Consider the following 15,349-nt stretch of genomic DNA (forward strand, 5'->3'; position numbering starts at 1 on the left):
GTGTGTTTATTTATTTTGATTAATTTCATATTAGTTTTTACATTTAGTTTATTGAATTGTATTTAATTTAATGTAAATTTTACTTCATTTTTATTTTGTTTATTTGTTTTATTTGATTTTTTAAATTTTATTTAGTTGAGTTTTATTTTTATTTATTTTAATTTAATTTAATTTATTTTTTATTCATACATTTTTATATATAAACATTTTTTTATTTTGAAATTAATTTTTTATTTTAATTTTGTTTATTTATTTTAATTGAATATAATTTTATTTTGGGGCGAGGCAGTGGCGCAATAGGTAGTGCTGTCGCCTCACAGCAAGAAGGTCGCTGGTTCGAACCTCAGCTCAGTTGGCGTTTCTGTGTCGAGTTTGCATGTTCTCCCTGCCTTCGCGTGGGTTTCCTCCAGGTGCTCCGGTTTCCCCCACAGTCCAAAGACATGCGGCACAGGTGAATTGGGTAGGCTAAATTGTCCGTAGTGTATGAGTGTGTGTGAATGTGTGTGTGGATGTTTCCCAGAGATGGGTTGCGGCTGGAAGGGCATCCGCTGCATAAAAACTTGCTGGATAAGTTGGTGGTTCATTCCGCTGTGGCAACCCCAGAATAATAAAAGGGACTAAGCCGACAAGAAAATGAATGAACAAATTAATTTATTTTATTTTGAACTGCCATCAGTACAAAGCTTGGGTATTGTAATACATAGTAATAATAATTTCAGTACAGCGTTAAGGGTGTACCCACTAGGCTGGTTTTATACATAGATTTAGTTAGTTTTATTTAGTTTACTTTATTTATTCATTTTCTTTTGCCTTTCCAACTGCAACCCATCACTGGAAAACATCCACAAACACACACACACTCAAACACTAGGCCAATTTAGCTTACCCAATTCACCTATACCACATGTTTTTGGACTTGAGGGAAACCAGAACACCTGGAGGAAACCCACGCCAACACGAGGAGAACATGCAAACTCCACACAGAAATTCTAACTGACCCAGCCGAACCAGCGACCTTCTTGCTGTGAGGCGAACGTGCTAGCCATTGCGCCACCGTGCTACCCTAGTTTACTTTAATTTGAATTTTATTTTATTGCGTAGTGATAATCCTTCCAGTACACCACTGAGTTTAGTATGCTTAAAGGCCCGGATTGGCTAATCGTACAGACCGGGAGAATTCCCAGTTGGCCGGTCCGTTTTTTGGCCGCGAGGGCCGGTGTGCCTAGCTCCAGAATCTGTTGCTCTCAGCAGTCACACTTTTAAAAAAATATTTATTTATTTACTTGACCACAGCCTTCTTATTCATTATTTTACCGCAGCTCGGCTCTTTTTATCTATTTTCTCGTTGCCTCGTGAGCAGCCTGCAGGTTAATGATGATATAACTAGATAAGTCACCTTTCAATGTGCAGCTGTTGTGGTACAGTGGTTAGCATGTTAGGCTATGACGCTGCCAACCCGGGTTCAGTCCTCGCCTGAGTAACATATTTTTTATTTTTATTTTTATTGTTAAGACATATAATACTGTAAGGGTTGTTGGACATTTGAAGTTCTAAAACAGCTGTCTTCTCGAAAAAAGACGTGATAGTGTAATTAGAAACTGAATTGGAAATGACCTTATTTTAATATAGTCAGTGGTGAACTGAGGTGGGCCGGTCAAAGGCTTGAAACTCCAGGGCTGAAAAGGAGTCCCACTCCGGCCCTGTATGCTTATGTACATTAGAGTTTGATGTTAGGTTTAAAGTTACTAATATTTATTGCATTACACATTTTGTATTCATTGTTTTGATAAACTTTGTATATATGTATTTTTTTCGTTTTTATATTATATTATATTATCTTTCTTTTGAAAATCACTTACAAAACCAAAGAAAGTTGATGTGTTTTATCCTCAATATTGTTTTCACCTCAGAGGATTGAGTCTCTCGTTGTTTGTGTTTCAGAGATGAAGAATAAGTGGCATCTGGTGGTGGACCGGCTCACAGTGCTGTTCCTCAAGTTCCTGGAGTACTTTCATAAGCTGAAACTCTTTGTCTGGTGGCTGCTGGAGATGCACATCATCAAGATCGTGGCCACGTACATCATCCTGCTCTCGGTCAAAGAGGTAAAACCATAAAACTCTTAGCAGTCATTCTGCATTTGACTAGGTGATAAGCAATGCCTTTCCTTCAGCTTAGCCTCTGCTTTATCAGGGGTCTCCACAGCAGAATGAACCGCCAGCTATTCTGTCATATGTTTTACGCAGTGGATGCCCTTCCAGCCGCAACCCAGTACTGGGAAACACCCATACACGCTCATTCACATGCACACACTCATACGCTATAGCTAATTTACCATAAATGTCACATGCATAATGCTGGAGTTGCTCTTCTAAAACAATGTGATGTGTGTTTCTGTGTCTTCTGCAGGTCTCGCTGCTGAACTTTGTGTTTTTGATCTCCTGGGCGTTTGCGCTGCCGTATAAGCAGTTTCGAGTTCTCTCCTCCAGCGTCTGCACCGTATGGACGTGCGTTATTATTGTCTGCAAGCTCTTTTACCAGCTCAAAACCATCAATCCTGCCAACTACTCCAGTGATTGTATTATGGTGGGTTTCTTTAACCTCGAGTGATCTCACTGTTCAGATGCTATTTGTTTTTTAATACAGTCAGTCATATAAATGCAGTTTTCAGCATAAATACGATGAAAACGTATAGTTTTATCCATTTATAAGCCAATAATTGTTGGTGCAATAATATTTTTTTATTAAACCATTATATTTATTATATTAGGTGTTTACAACACTTGTTAAAGGGTTAATATCAAGTGTGCCGCAAGCCTGCGTTTAAGTGAAGGTTTCGGCCGTTAGATCGCCCCCTGGGGGCTGGCTGCAGTACAAGTCATAAAGCCCGCCTCCTCCGTGTTAATGAAGGAGACTTGAGCCCAAATAAAAAAAAATTATTACACTTGCAATAAAATGTCCCGAAAGATGGTTCTGGTCGATTAAGGCACTGGTTATTGTGCTGAAATAGGTGCAGATCTTCATTTTTGTAAACAGTTTGTTTTTAGCAGTAATTTAATGCTGGGCGTGTCATCGTTTTTGACAGCTGTGATTGACAGTTTCTCAAAGCAGCGCGTCTGAGCTTCGGCAGGAGACTGAAATGTTATTATTCGATTTCTGTGTTATTTTACCATGACAAAATGAGTTCAGCAGTAAACTACAGTTTCTGACATACATGATCCTGGTGGAACACTGTTTATTCGCTAAGTTTAGGGCTTTTTTCGGGCTTTATTAGTTTGCTGATACACGCCTAACCACCCAGATAGCAAAACACAGTTCCAGCTAGATTCTCGCCTGCCGGAGACTTATCCCTTAGAGCTCAGACTGACTACCTCTGCTGGACCTACTCCGGATGCCTGGACTCACTACCCGATTGCAGCCCGAGTCAATCGAGCCAGATGCGGCGGCCGAGCGAGCCGGCGCTGCCGCATGCGAGCCGGAGTCAGCCCGCAACGCCGCGAGTAGGTTATGCGCTGCGGCCCGGAGCTGGCGCGATTGAGTATATAAAACCATCATATTTGTTAACGTTATTACATCCATTTGTGTTGATGTGACAGCAAACGCATGCTGAGAAGTTCTGGGGGCGTGGTTTATTTTACATTAAGCGTTTGGTTGGATGCTCGACTCAGCTCATTTTCGCGGCTCCTCCTCTGGCTCCATCAGACAGTCCTTCTGCGCATGTCAAGGCTCCAATTTCAGCAGTCTTTTGCGACAGTTTGTGCCCGTCAAGCAGGCGTTTTGCCCTCAAGGCGTTCTATGGGAAAAAGTCGTTGCGTCGTCCATATTTTTTACAGTCATTGGTTAATATCAAGCTGTCATGATAACAACAGGTTGTAATGTATTTATTTCAAGTTGTCATAACAAACAATGTCATCTTTGCTTTTAAAATGTCATAACTGAGCGAATGTCACCTAAGGACAGTGACATACATGCCTAAAATCTCATTCACATTCATGACAGTCATGATCATAAAGGTTTAATTGAGGTCTTATGAAGACCCCGTCAAATAAAGTGTTACCAAATATGAATTTAAAAGAGTGATCTGTGAGAAGTGAACTCTTTTATGCTGAACACTAGGGCTGGGGGATAAACGATATTATATTGAATCGCAATAAAATTGATGTCAGTAACAATGATAAACTCAAGACTTATTACTCTACATTGATCTAAGAGCCAATCGCAAAGAAATGTGCAACAATGGGAATCTAGAAGTGTGTTGATATTAGAGATGCACTGAATTTTTGGCCGCCAAACATTATCTACCACCGAAAATAGGTTATGCTATTTAATGAACTCAATTGTGGCTTCAGTCTTTATTTGGATACTCTTTTAAATTTGGAAGCGTTAACAACTGATATTAAAATATATATGGTTATTGTTCGATATAGAAAATAACTAATAGAGATTGCGTTTTGCCACATCACCCAGCCCTACTGAACACTATAATTAGTCTAATTAAGATTAGTTTCTAGTGTTTAATCCAGCAAGTGTCCTCTCTTTAGCCCAACTATACAGAAACAGAAAAAAAGGACATGAAGACGTCTCTACTGTATCGTGATCCAGTGGATCCTGCTAACTGGGTTGGCCTGCGGAAGTTTGATCATGGGATAATATTGCCTAACCTGAGGGTGAGGACACATCCAAATATATATATTTATTCATTCATTCATTCATTCATTCATTCATTCATTCATTCATTTTCCTTCGACTAAGTCTCTTTTTTTATCAGGGATCACCACAGCGGAATGAACTGCTAATTATTTCAGCATGTTTTACGCAGCGGATGCTTTTCCAGCCTCAACCCAGTACTGGGAAACACCCATACACACTCATTCACACACAAACACACCCATACACTATAGTCAATTTCATTCATCCAATTCACCTATAGCGCATGTGTTTGGAATGTGGGGGAAACCGGAGCACCTGGAGAAACCCTTGCCAACACAAGTTGAACATGCAAACTCCACATAGATATGCCTACTAGCCCAGCCAGGATTCAAACCAGTGACCTTCTTGCTGTGAGGCGAAAGTGCTATCCACTGAGCCATCGTGCTGCCCCAAATTTATAATAATAATTAAATAAAAAATAATAATGAGTTTATATAACACAATCATTTCTTTATATAGTTTAGCAAACTGGTTTCATAAAATTCCAGAGGGTTTGCTCTTATTATTATTAAAAGTCTAATGTTTTCTATTTATATTTTTTCATGCAGGCTGTACACATTTATGGTACAACAGTTGTTTTATGGGTCAGTTTTGACCCGCTAGCTATAAAACCATTTTACACCACTGGAACTCCTGGAAAACACTGGCACATGCCTACACACATACACATACAGAATGGTATTGGTGGTTTATAAGGACACTCCATAGGATTAATGTATGTTATACAGTAAAAAAAAAAAACACTTATTAAATGGAATTATGGTATAACAACACACAAACACACAAACACACACACACACACACACAAAAGACCTTATTAAGTATGATTTTGAATTACAAGGACATCAGGCATGTCCCTATAAACCAGGGGTCACCAATCTCGGTCCTAGAGGGCCTGTGTCCCTGCAGGTTTTAGCTCCAACTTGCCTCAACACACCTGCCTGGATGTTTCAAGTACATCTAGCAAGACCTTGATTAGCTTGTTCAGGTGTGTTTGATTGGGTTGGAGCTAAAATCTGCAGGACACCGGCCCTCCAGGAACAAGTTTGGTGACCCCTGCTATAAACCAATGGAAAAACATCATATATCATACTAGTGTCATATTACAAACAAACTGTCCCTTTAAACCATCAAAATGAGTACAAACACACACACACACACACGCGCGCACACACACACACACACACAAAAAGACCACGTCAAGTATGATTTTGAATTACAAGGACATCAGGCATGTCCTTATAAACCACTGTAATAACATCATATATCATACCAGTGTTATATTACAAACAAAACTGTCCTTGTAACCATCAAAATCAGTACACACACACACACACACAAAGACCACGTTAGGTATAATTTTGAAGTGTTTTGAATTACAAGAACATCAGACATGTCCTCATAAACCACTGTGATAACATCATATATCATACCAGTGTCGTTATAAAAAAAAAACGTCCTTGTAAACCATCAAAACAAGTACACACACACACAAAAGTGTCAGGATTCGTGGTAGGGAAAGGGAGCAAGGACTCAATTGCAGAAATAATATGGGTTTTATTTATAATAAAACAAAATTAAAAGCAAAACAGTAAAATAAACTACCCCGAGGGGGAAATTTCAATAAAACAAGTAAACAAACAAACAAACTTGACTGGGCAGGCTGGCAGGGATCAGGACTGGAAACACAACAGGACAGGGCCATAAACGACGACGAACTGGCACAGGACAGCAGACATGCAGAGAATATAAGCAGAGATAATTAACACAAACAGGTGAACATGATAAACTAGTAATGGGTTAACAATGAGAGTATGACTAGACAATAGACGGGAGAGCACAGGACACACAAACACCACAAGCCATGTGCTCACATAAAACAGGACTAGAACACACAGCCAATGAGAAATTCATTAACCGCGTATTCAAATGACGACACAAGCATGCAGTGCACGTAAACATACACCACGTGCTAAACACAACACCAACAGAAGACTGAACGCGAGACACGAGTACACAATGAATGAAAACACTCACCGTGTACTTGCACATGCAGTGTGCATGTTTCATCCCACCGCCGATCAAAACCGAAACCAACTAGACTGAGACGCTGGGAATGAAACACCATGGTGCAGACAGACGAACGTGAACTCCCGGGCGAGGGTGATCAATCACAAACACGCCCAGACCTCACGCGTCCGCATCAAAGCAAAAAAAAATGTTTTTTATTAATAATAAAAAAATTATTTTGCTCTTGTCTTTCTTTCACAGAATAACTTGCTGATGTTGGCCCTCTTGGCGTTCGAGGTTACCATTTACAGACACCAGGAGTTTTTCCGTCTAAGAAACAAACTTTCTCCTCCTCCTTCACGCACCATCTTTCATGACATCACCCGGCAACACCTTGACAACGGCATCATCGAGTGCGCCAAGTACTTTATTAACTACTTCTTCTACAAGTTTGGTTTAGAGGTATGCTGTCTGTCTGTCTGTCTGTCTATCTGTATGTATGTATGTATGTATGTTTATCTGTCTGTCTTTCTGTCTGTCTGTCTGGCTGTGTCTGTCTGTCTGTCTGTCTGTCTGTTTATCTGTATGTATGTATGTATGTTTATCTGTCTGGCTGACTGGCTGGCTGTGTCTGTCTGTCTGTCTGTCTTTATCTTTCTATTTGTCTGTTTCTGTCTGTTAGCCTGCCTGTCTCTCTGTCTTTCTGTCTGTTTGTCTTTCTGTTTGTTTATCTGTACGTCTGCCTGTCTATATGTCTGTTTATGTTTGTCTGTCTGTCTGTCTGTTTGCCTGCCTGTCTGTCTATCTGTCTGTCTGTCTGTCTGTCTGCCTGCCTGTCTGTTTATCTGTATGTCTGCCTGTCTATATGTCTGTTTATGTTTGCCTGTATGTCTGTCTGTTTGCCTGCCTGCCTGTCTGTCCGTCTGTCAGTTTGTCTGTCAGTCTGTCTGTCTGTCTGTCTGTCTATCTGTCTGTCTGTTTGCCTGCCTGCCTGTCTGTCCGTCTGTCTGTCCTTCGGTCCGTCTGTCTGTCTGTCTGTCTGTCTGTCTGTCTGTCTTTCCGTCTGTTTGTCTGTCTGTCTGTCTGTCTGTCTGTCTGTCTGTCTGTCTGTCTGTATGTCTGTCTGTCTGTCTGTCTTTCTGTCTGTCTGTCTGTCTGTCTGTCTGTCTGTCTGTCTGCCTGCCTGTCTGTTTATCTGTATGTCTGCCTGTCTATATGTCTGTTTATGTTTGCCTGTATGTCTGTCTGTTTGCCTGCCTGCCTGTCTGTCCGTCTGTCAGTTTGTCTGTCTGTCTATCTGTCTGTCTGTTTGCCTGCCTGCCTGTCTGTCCGTCTGTCTGTCCTTCGGTCCGTCTGTCTGTCTGTCTGTCTGTCTGTCTGTCTGTCTGTCTTTCCGTCTGTTTGTCTGTCTGTCTATCTGTCTGTCTGTCTGCCTGTTTGTTTATCTGTATGTCTGCCTGTCTATATGTCTGTCTGTGTGTCGGTCTGTCTCTCTGTCTGTCTATCTGTGTGTTTGTTTGTCTGTCTGCCTGTCTATCTGTCTGTCTGTATGTATGTCTGTTTATCTGTCTGTCTGTCTGTCTGTTCATCTGTCTGTGTGTTTGTGTGTCTTACTGGTTATCTATCTGATTATCTGTCTGTCTGTCTGTCTGTCTTTTATCTGTCTGTCTGTATATTTTAGCTGTTATTTTATAATTATGCCATTCGTTTTATCATTTTGCCTGTTGTTCTATCATTAAGTCTGTTGTTCGACTGTTTTAGCTAACATAGTATCATTTTGGTTTTTGTGCTATTGTTACTTTATGTCTGTCTAATAATGTCTATTTTATATCTGTTAGACTCTCCAGAAAACCATTAAGCCGATTTCTTAATTTGGATCTTTGTTTTGTTTTGATCTTTGATCTGTTTGGTTAAATTGGATGTATGTAGTTCATTTTTTATATTTAATGCAGGATTTACTCGCTTACAAAATCATTCAAATAAATTTAAAATCCATTTTTTTTGTTTGTTTGTTTTTTCAAATAGAGTTATAATAAGTCATATTGGAATGAAATTACATTCATATTGCAATATCACAGAAAAACAAAATATGCATTGTCAGTTTTTTTCAATATCGTGCTGCCCTACGTGTTATTTTTGAATTCCTTTATTATCTGTGGGAATCCCGTCACTGTCATTCTATTGCACTATGGAAGCTTCTGTTTCGGAAATGTCATCAAAGCTCTTTGTGATTCTGATTGGTATCCTTTTATAATGTGCTATCAGGTGTGTTTTTTGTTGGCCATCAATGTGATGGGTCAGCGGATGGATTTCTACTCCATGGTCCACGGCTTGGCTCTGGCTGTGGTGATGTTCAGACGGCGGAGGAAAGCCATCGCTGAGATCTGGCCCAAATACTGCTGCTTCCTGGCCTGTATGATCACCTTTCAGTATTTCATATGCATCGGGATTCCACCGGCTGCTTGTGCAGGTGTGTAGCCGTGTCTTTATCATCACTTTGATCACAGTTGAATCTTGATGTTTGTCTCAAATCATAACCTGTCCCAGAGCAGCTTAGCCATACAGCATGGTGACAAAGAGTGATTAAAGCCGAGCTACTATCATGATACCTAAAAGCTAAAATTGGTCCAAACTAAGCTAGCTTGCCTGCTTATCTGGCTTCACGATGCAGGTGTAAATGCAGCCCAAAACATGTATTGATTCACCCAGTCACATTGTTTTAGTACGTTGTTTTTTTATGTGAAACACAATGTTTAATTCTCAAACATCTCTGTCTTCCTAGATTATCCCTGGAGGTTTCCCAACTCCTCGATGACGTCTAATGTCATTAAATGGCTTTACCTTCCTGATTTCCACACTCCACCCAGCTCCATGTTCCTCGGCTGTGAGTACTGCATCTGAACTATTGAGCATCAGTGCTTTCCGGTCAACATTAGAGGTTTGCTGTTGTGTTTTGCAGCTCAGCAAAACATGTAATCATCAAATGCTGGTCAGATTGTTGACCACCAGCATAACAAATGGTTCATTTCAGACCATGTTATTCTGACCTTGTAAAGAGATCGGCCACATTTATGCATCACAGGCTCATTGTTGATATGTACCCCTGTATACATTTCTGGAGAGTGCGAATTATGTAGCCAGAGGTACATATGGCAGAGGTATATACATTTTCCCCAATTTCTGTTTAACAGAGAGCAGATTTTTTCAACACATTTCTAAACATAATAGTTTTAATAACTCATTTCCGATAGCTGAGTTATTTTATCTTTGTCATGATGACAGTAAATAGTATTTGACTAGATATTTTTCAAGACACTTCAATACAGCTTAAAGTGACATTTAAAGGATTAAATAGGTTAGCTAGGCAGGTTAGGGTAGTTAGGCAAGTTATGGTATAATGGTATAATGATGGTTTGATCTGTAGACTATCGAAAATAAATGTAGCTTAAAGGGGCTAATACTTTTTCCTTTAAAATGGTGTTTAAGGGTGCTTTCACACCTACGCTTTTGTTTCGGAACGTCTCTCGTCTGCCCAGTTAGCGCGGTTCGTTTGGCATATGTGAACAGGGTAATCGCTCTCTATTCCGCGCCAAAGTAATCGCTCCGAGATCGCTTGAATGAGGTGGTCTCGGCTCGATTGAAACGAACCCTGGAGTGGTTCGATTACAGTGAGAAAGCGATCCGATCCGAGCACAGTTATATCACAGTATTTTATGGATATGTAATAGGCATACGGCTATATGAAGAGAGAATTGTGAGTATGGCGGGAAGTTTCGCGAGTCTCCGGATGCCCGCAAACGAGTGATGATCTCCCGGTAATCTCGCGACACTCTGACCAATGTGAGGAGAGTTTACTCACACGTGACTTGTTTTAGCTATTTTGGTCCGATTAGAAACTTTGCAATGTGAAAGCGAACCGCTCCAAGAGCAAAGAGCAACAATGTAACAATTGTAATCTCTGTTTCGGAACAACTAAATCGATTCACAGGTGTGAACAGCACCCTAAATTAAATTATTAAATGAAAAACTGCTATTATTATAGCCAAAATAAATCAAATAAGACTTTCTCCTGAAGAAAAAAAATATTATCAGACAAACTGTGAAAATGTCCTTGCTCTGTTAAACATCATTTGGAAAATATAAAAATAAATAAATAAATAAATAAATAAAACGGGGGGGGGGGGGGGATAATCCTGACTTTAACTATATATATGTATGTATATATATATATATATATATATRTGTGTGTGTGTGTGTGTGTGTGTGTGTGTGTGTGTGTGTGTGTGTGTGTGTGTGTGTGTGTGTGTGTGTGTGTGTGTGTGTGTGTGTGCGCGTGTGTGTGTGTGTGTGTGTGCGCGTGTGTGTGCGCGTGTGTGTGTGTGTGTGTGTGTGTGTGTGTGTGTGTGTGTGTGTGTGTGTGTGTTGTTTTTGTTGTTGTTCTTATTAATAATAATTTACTAATTAATGTTTTTATCTAATTTTCCACCATTTGATTTATATTTGATTATTATATACTTTTTCCATTTTAATAAAATAGCCTTGCAAGTATACAAAATTAACTAAATTTTTTCAATTCAAGTTAAGTTTTATTTGTATAGCACTTTTACAATGTATATTGTGTCAAAGCAGCTTTACATAAATGGTCATAGTAACTGGATCAGGGTAGTTCAGTTTTTAGTGTTTAAGTTCATTTTAGTTCAGCTCAGTTCAGTGTGGTTTAAAGTCATTACTGAGAGTCCAAGCACTGAACAGCAATCCATCAATGCGCAGCTCTGCAGATCCTGAACCATGCAAGCCAGTGGCGACAGCAAGGAGGAAAAAAAAACTTCACTAATTGGCGAGTGAAGAAAAAAAAAACCTTGATAGAACCAGACTCAGTTCGGCACAACCATTTTAATTTCTCCGCTGGCCAAAAGTCTTGTGTAGAGCTGCAGTCTCAGCGGTGGAGGCTGGAAGCTGGCTTCAGCGAAGACTCGTCTGTCCCTGGAGCGTCACTGGTATCAGTCTCATGCTCTCCACTCCCCCATGACCACCAAAATTAACTAATGACATAATATGAACCTAAAAGTGCAAACAGGCTGCAAAAACACGCAGCAAAACAAATAATCATTTCCAATACTTCCTAAATTAGTGCTTTATAATAAATACTTTAAATAGGGGTTTACCTTTAAAAAGGTTCTTTAGAACTTTAACTGACCATAAATCCCTAATGATAGACTATTTGATTTGTTCTCACACTGTCTCTGTTATATTGTGTGATGGAAGGATTGTGCGAGAGCGTGCCGGTTTGAGTCCAGCTGTAACCGCAGCGTGGCCGAAACAGCGTTTTCGTTATGAGTCCATTCAGTATGATTCTGCCAGCTTCTGTTACTACACGTACAAATGTCTCAATTATGAAGACTGTTTGAATTGTATTTTTTGAAACATGACGAGTTTGATTAGCCTACCTTTGACTACATGGCTCTCACGGTAGTGCCGAAATAAGGGGCTGTAATAATAAGGGGGTAAAAATCACCTTTATGGGTGACTAAAACAGGGCTATTCAATATTCTGATTGGGCTACAGCCACTTTGAGCACCAGTTTAGCTCCGGTGTCACTGTTTTTGAACAGCAGTGAACCGAAAGGAGTACTTCACATTATCGACGAGAGAAAGCAAAGAGGCGTTTTCCGCGTCATAGCGCAAATTAACTATTCAGCCAATCAAGGGCCCCCTTCTTCTGTGGGGCCTGTGGCTTCAGCCCCACTTAGCCATTACATTAATCCGGCCCTGGGTACACAGAGTGGAGTTGACCACAACAATGGAGTTTGAGTCTGGCGAAGAATGGTTCCAGAAGTCAAGTAAAACAAGCAAAAAATAAATAAATAAATAAATAAACAACAGGCTGAAAACGTGGTGAAATCACGCGACTACCATGGCTTTTCTTTTTCCAGACTGCTTTTGAAAACACTTTGGACTGGGTTTAGGGAAAGGGGTGTGTGGATTAGTCAGTCAGTCAGTCGACAGCAAGCTGGCCTGGTTGACTGAAATGCATCCTCTGGTGGATTTACAAGAGATCAAAAATCATACACGGCGGCCTCTGGTGGAATTGCAAAAACAAAAACTGTGAGCAGACGTACCTCCGGGTACATATTTCACTGTCCCCGGAAATGTAGATCCGGGTATGTATCCACAATGAGCCTGGGCTGCATGTATGTGTTTTATTCTGACGGTTACTGAGCAGATTCTGCCAATCACTGTATTAATGTCTAAATTAGTACTGTCAAATGATTCATTATGATTAATATGCAAATTTTTATGCATGTAATGTGTGAACAGTGTGTGTTTGTAATTTATATGAGCATTCTCACACGAGTAGCAATGCAATGTGGCTGTATATCAGCACTGGTGGAAGGCATACACTGGCTCAAGGCCGCAGGCTGAGTGACTTACGGACCATTCACACGGGGCGTCAGCGTCAACGCTTGACTGAAGGTGTGTCTGAAGTTGGGGCTGAAGCGATAATCATAGCAGCGTCAGCCAATGAAATTCAGTCAGCAATAGGCCACTGTCTAGCTGGTGTATTTGCATACAGCGATCTGATTGGCTGACGTTTCCGTCGGCGCTTAAAATGTTGAGCTAGTCCCAACTTCTACAGTGAGCAACACCACTTAAGCATCGCCGACGGATCCACAATGCAGTTCGGCAACCCCTGACGTCACCCATTCAAAGTGAATGGGAAGCGTTGACACTGACTCCCAATGTGAATGGGGCGTTAGTGTACAGCCAGCGACGATATACAGACACATCGTACTTCTACTAGTGTGATACTGTTTGTACAACAGTTTGACAGCATAATCGTGTATATAAAAAAGAAAATCAACCATGGAGAGTCTAAAAAGCCTTTTGTATGAAGAACTACTTTCTTCCACTATTCATTCACAGTTGACGTCAGAACAGCAGAAACCATTGCTAATTCACAGAGGTTACTTTAGAGCTAGTGTTTGAATCATAAGTGTATTGTTTTCACTTCTGCGCCATGGAAACACCGTGATTCATTCGGCAGCTGTTTGATATGTGAATATAATTCAGTAAAACGGATGCTAGAACCGTATGAGCACCGGCAAGAGCTTTCATTCGAGCTATAACTTGTACATGTGTAAAATGAAAAATAAGAAAATAAAGCAATGTTCAATACCCAGCTCGGGTATCCAAAATACTGTGTATTTAAGGGTAAATAACTTTTGTACAATACAATAAAAACCAAAGTGATGCAAATGTGCATAAAATTGAAATTCTACACTTTCAAACGAAACCACTTAAGGGTGTCTGGTGCAATGCTGGCCCTTTAAATCTTAGTTGATGACGTCACCGTGTCCGCGGAGTTAAACTGTAAGAATTAGTTTTTTTCGATAATCTACAGAACAAACCACTGTTGTCCAATGATTTGCCTGATTACTCTAATATGCCTATAAACCTTTAAATGTCACTTTATGCTGAATACTATTATCTTGGAAATATACAGTAAAATTTTATGTATTATCATTATGACAAAGATTTAAAAAAATGTTAAATTTAAAAATGTATTGAATAAAATCACAATCAATCATCAGTTGGAAAAAATTTCAAAAGGCTAATTATTTTGCCTTCAACTCTATATTATATAAATGCAAACTTTAATTTTGGATGCACTAGTTTATGCATCCACTTGGATGATGTGGCGGCAGCCACAGGACAACGGCGCCAGTGCGCTCACCACACACCAGCTATTGGAGTGGAGAGACAGTGATAGAGCCAATTCAGTGGATAGGGATGATTGGGAGGCCATGATTGTAAGGGCCGATTGAGGGACTTTGGCCAGGACACCGGGGTTACACCCCTGCTCTTTACGAAAAGTACCTTCGTTGTTCTCCAAATCTGATCTTATAATATAGTTTTTCTGCTCTCCTCTGCTCTTTTGTTTCCTCTCCTGTAGATGATTTCATGCTGCTGCTGTGTGCGTCGCTGCAGAGGCAGGTGTTTGATGAAGAAAATAAAGCCGCCGTTCGCCTGATGGCGGGAGATAATGTGGAGATCTGCCGAGATCTGGACGCTGCATCATTCAGTGTTCACAACCCGGTGCCAGACTTCATTCACTGCAGGTACACAATATTCACCTTTAAGGTGCTGTATGTGTTTGACTTTTCTAAAGCATAAAAATACCATAATATGTTTGCAGATATTTCCGAAACATGCTAAGTGAACGTTCGTGTTTATCAGAAAAACAATGCTGAAGTCAGATATTCTGCTTTAATCCGCCCATTGCCGGTTTAGCCAATTATATTTCAGCACCACGGGTTGTCTTGGTGGAAAATAGCATATTTGATTCATTCAGTCATGAAGGTTCTCAAAGGCCACATTTACACTGCATGGTTCAAGTGACTCAATTCTGATTTTTTTTTTCTCCCATGTGGCACAGATCTGATATGGCCCATGTACATGAATAAATCACATGGATTCGGATTTACTCAAATCAGATTGAGACTTTGTTCATATGTGCAAATTTATCCAATATGAATCGAATCTGTGCCCTCGTGTCAGCAATGTAAGCAGGTTGGATTTTCAGCTTAGTCTCTTTATTAATCCAGGGTCGCCACAGCGGAATCAACGGCTGG

At 40.2% G+C, this 15,349-nt stretch overlaps 1 protein-coding gene across 6 annotated transcripts in view; it reads left to right on the top strand.

Annotated features, from left to right (window-relative positions):
- Positions 1-15,349, top strand: part of piezo2b (piezo-type mechanosensitive ion channel component 2b) — a 251,114-nt gene that overhangs the window by 132,765 nt on the left and 103,000 nt on the right. For all 6 annotated transcript variants that reach the window (XM_021468270.3, XM_021468277.3, XM_021468271.3 and 3 more), the window contains 7 exons: positions 1,942-2,102; positions 2,407-2,583; positions 4,539-4,664; positions 6,979-7,179; positions 8,983-9,187; positions 9,500-9,601; positions 14,671-14,836. In XM_021468270.3, coding sequence (XP_021323945.2) covers positions 1,942-2,102; positions 2,407-2,583; positions 4,539-4,664; positions 6,979-7,179; positions 8,983-9,187; positions 9,500-9,601; positions 14,671-14,836 — 1,138 coding nt within the window. The remainder of the gene's footprint in view (positions 1-1,941; positions 2,103-2,406; positions 2,584-4,538; positions 4,665-6,978; positions 7,180-8,982; positions 9,188-9,499; positions 9,602-14,670; positions 14,837-15,349) is intronic.

This window comes from Danio rerio, chromosome 2 (genome assembly GCF_049306965.1).
Source record: "Danio rerio strain Tuebingen ecotype United States chromosome 2, GRCz12tu, whole genome shotgun sequence".
Lineage (NCBI taxonomy): Eukaryota > Metazoa > Chordata > Actinopteri > Cypriniformes > Danionidae > Danio > Danio rerio.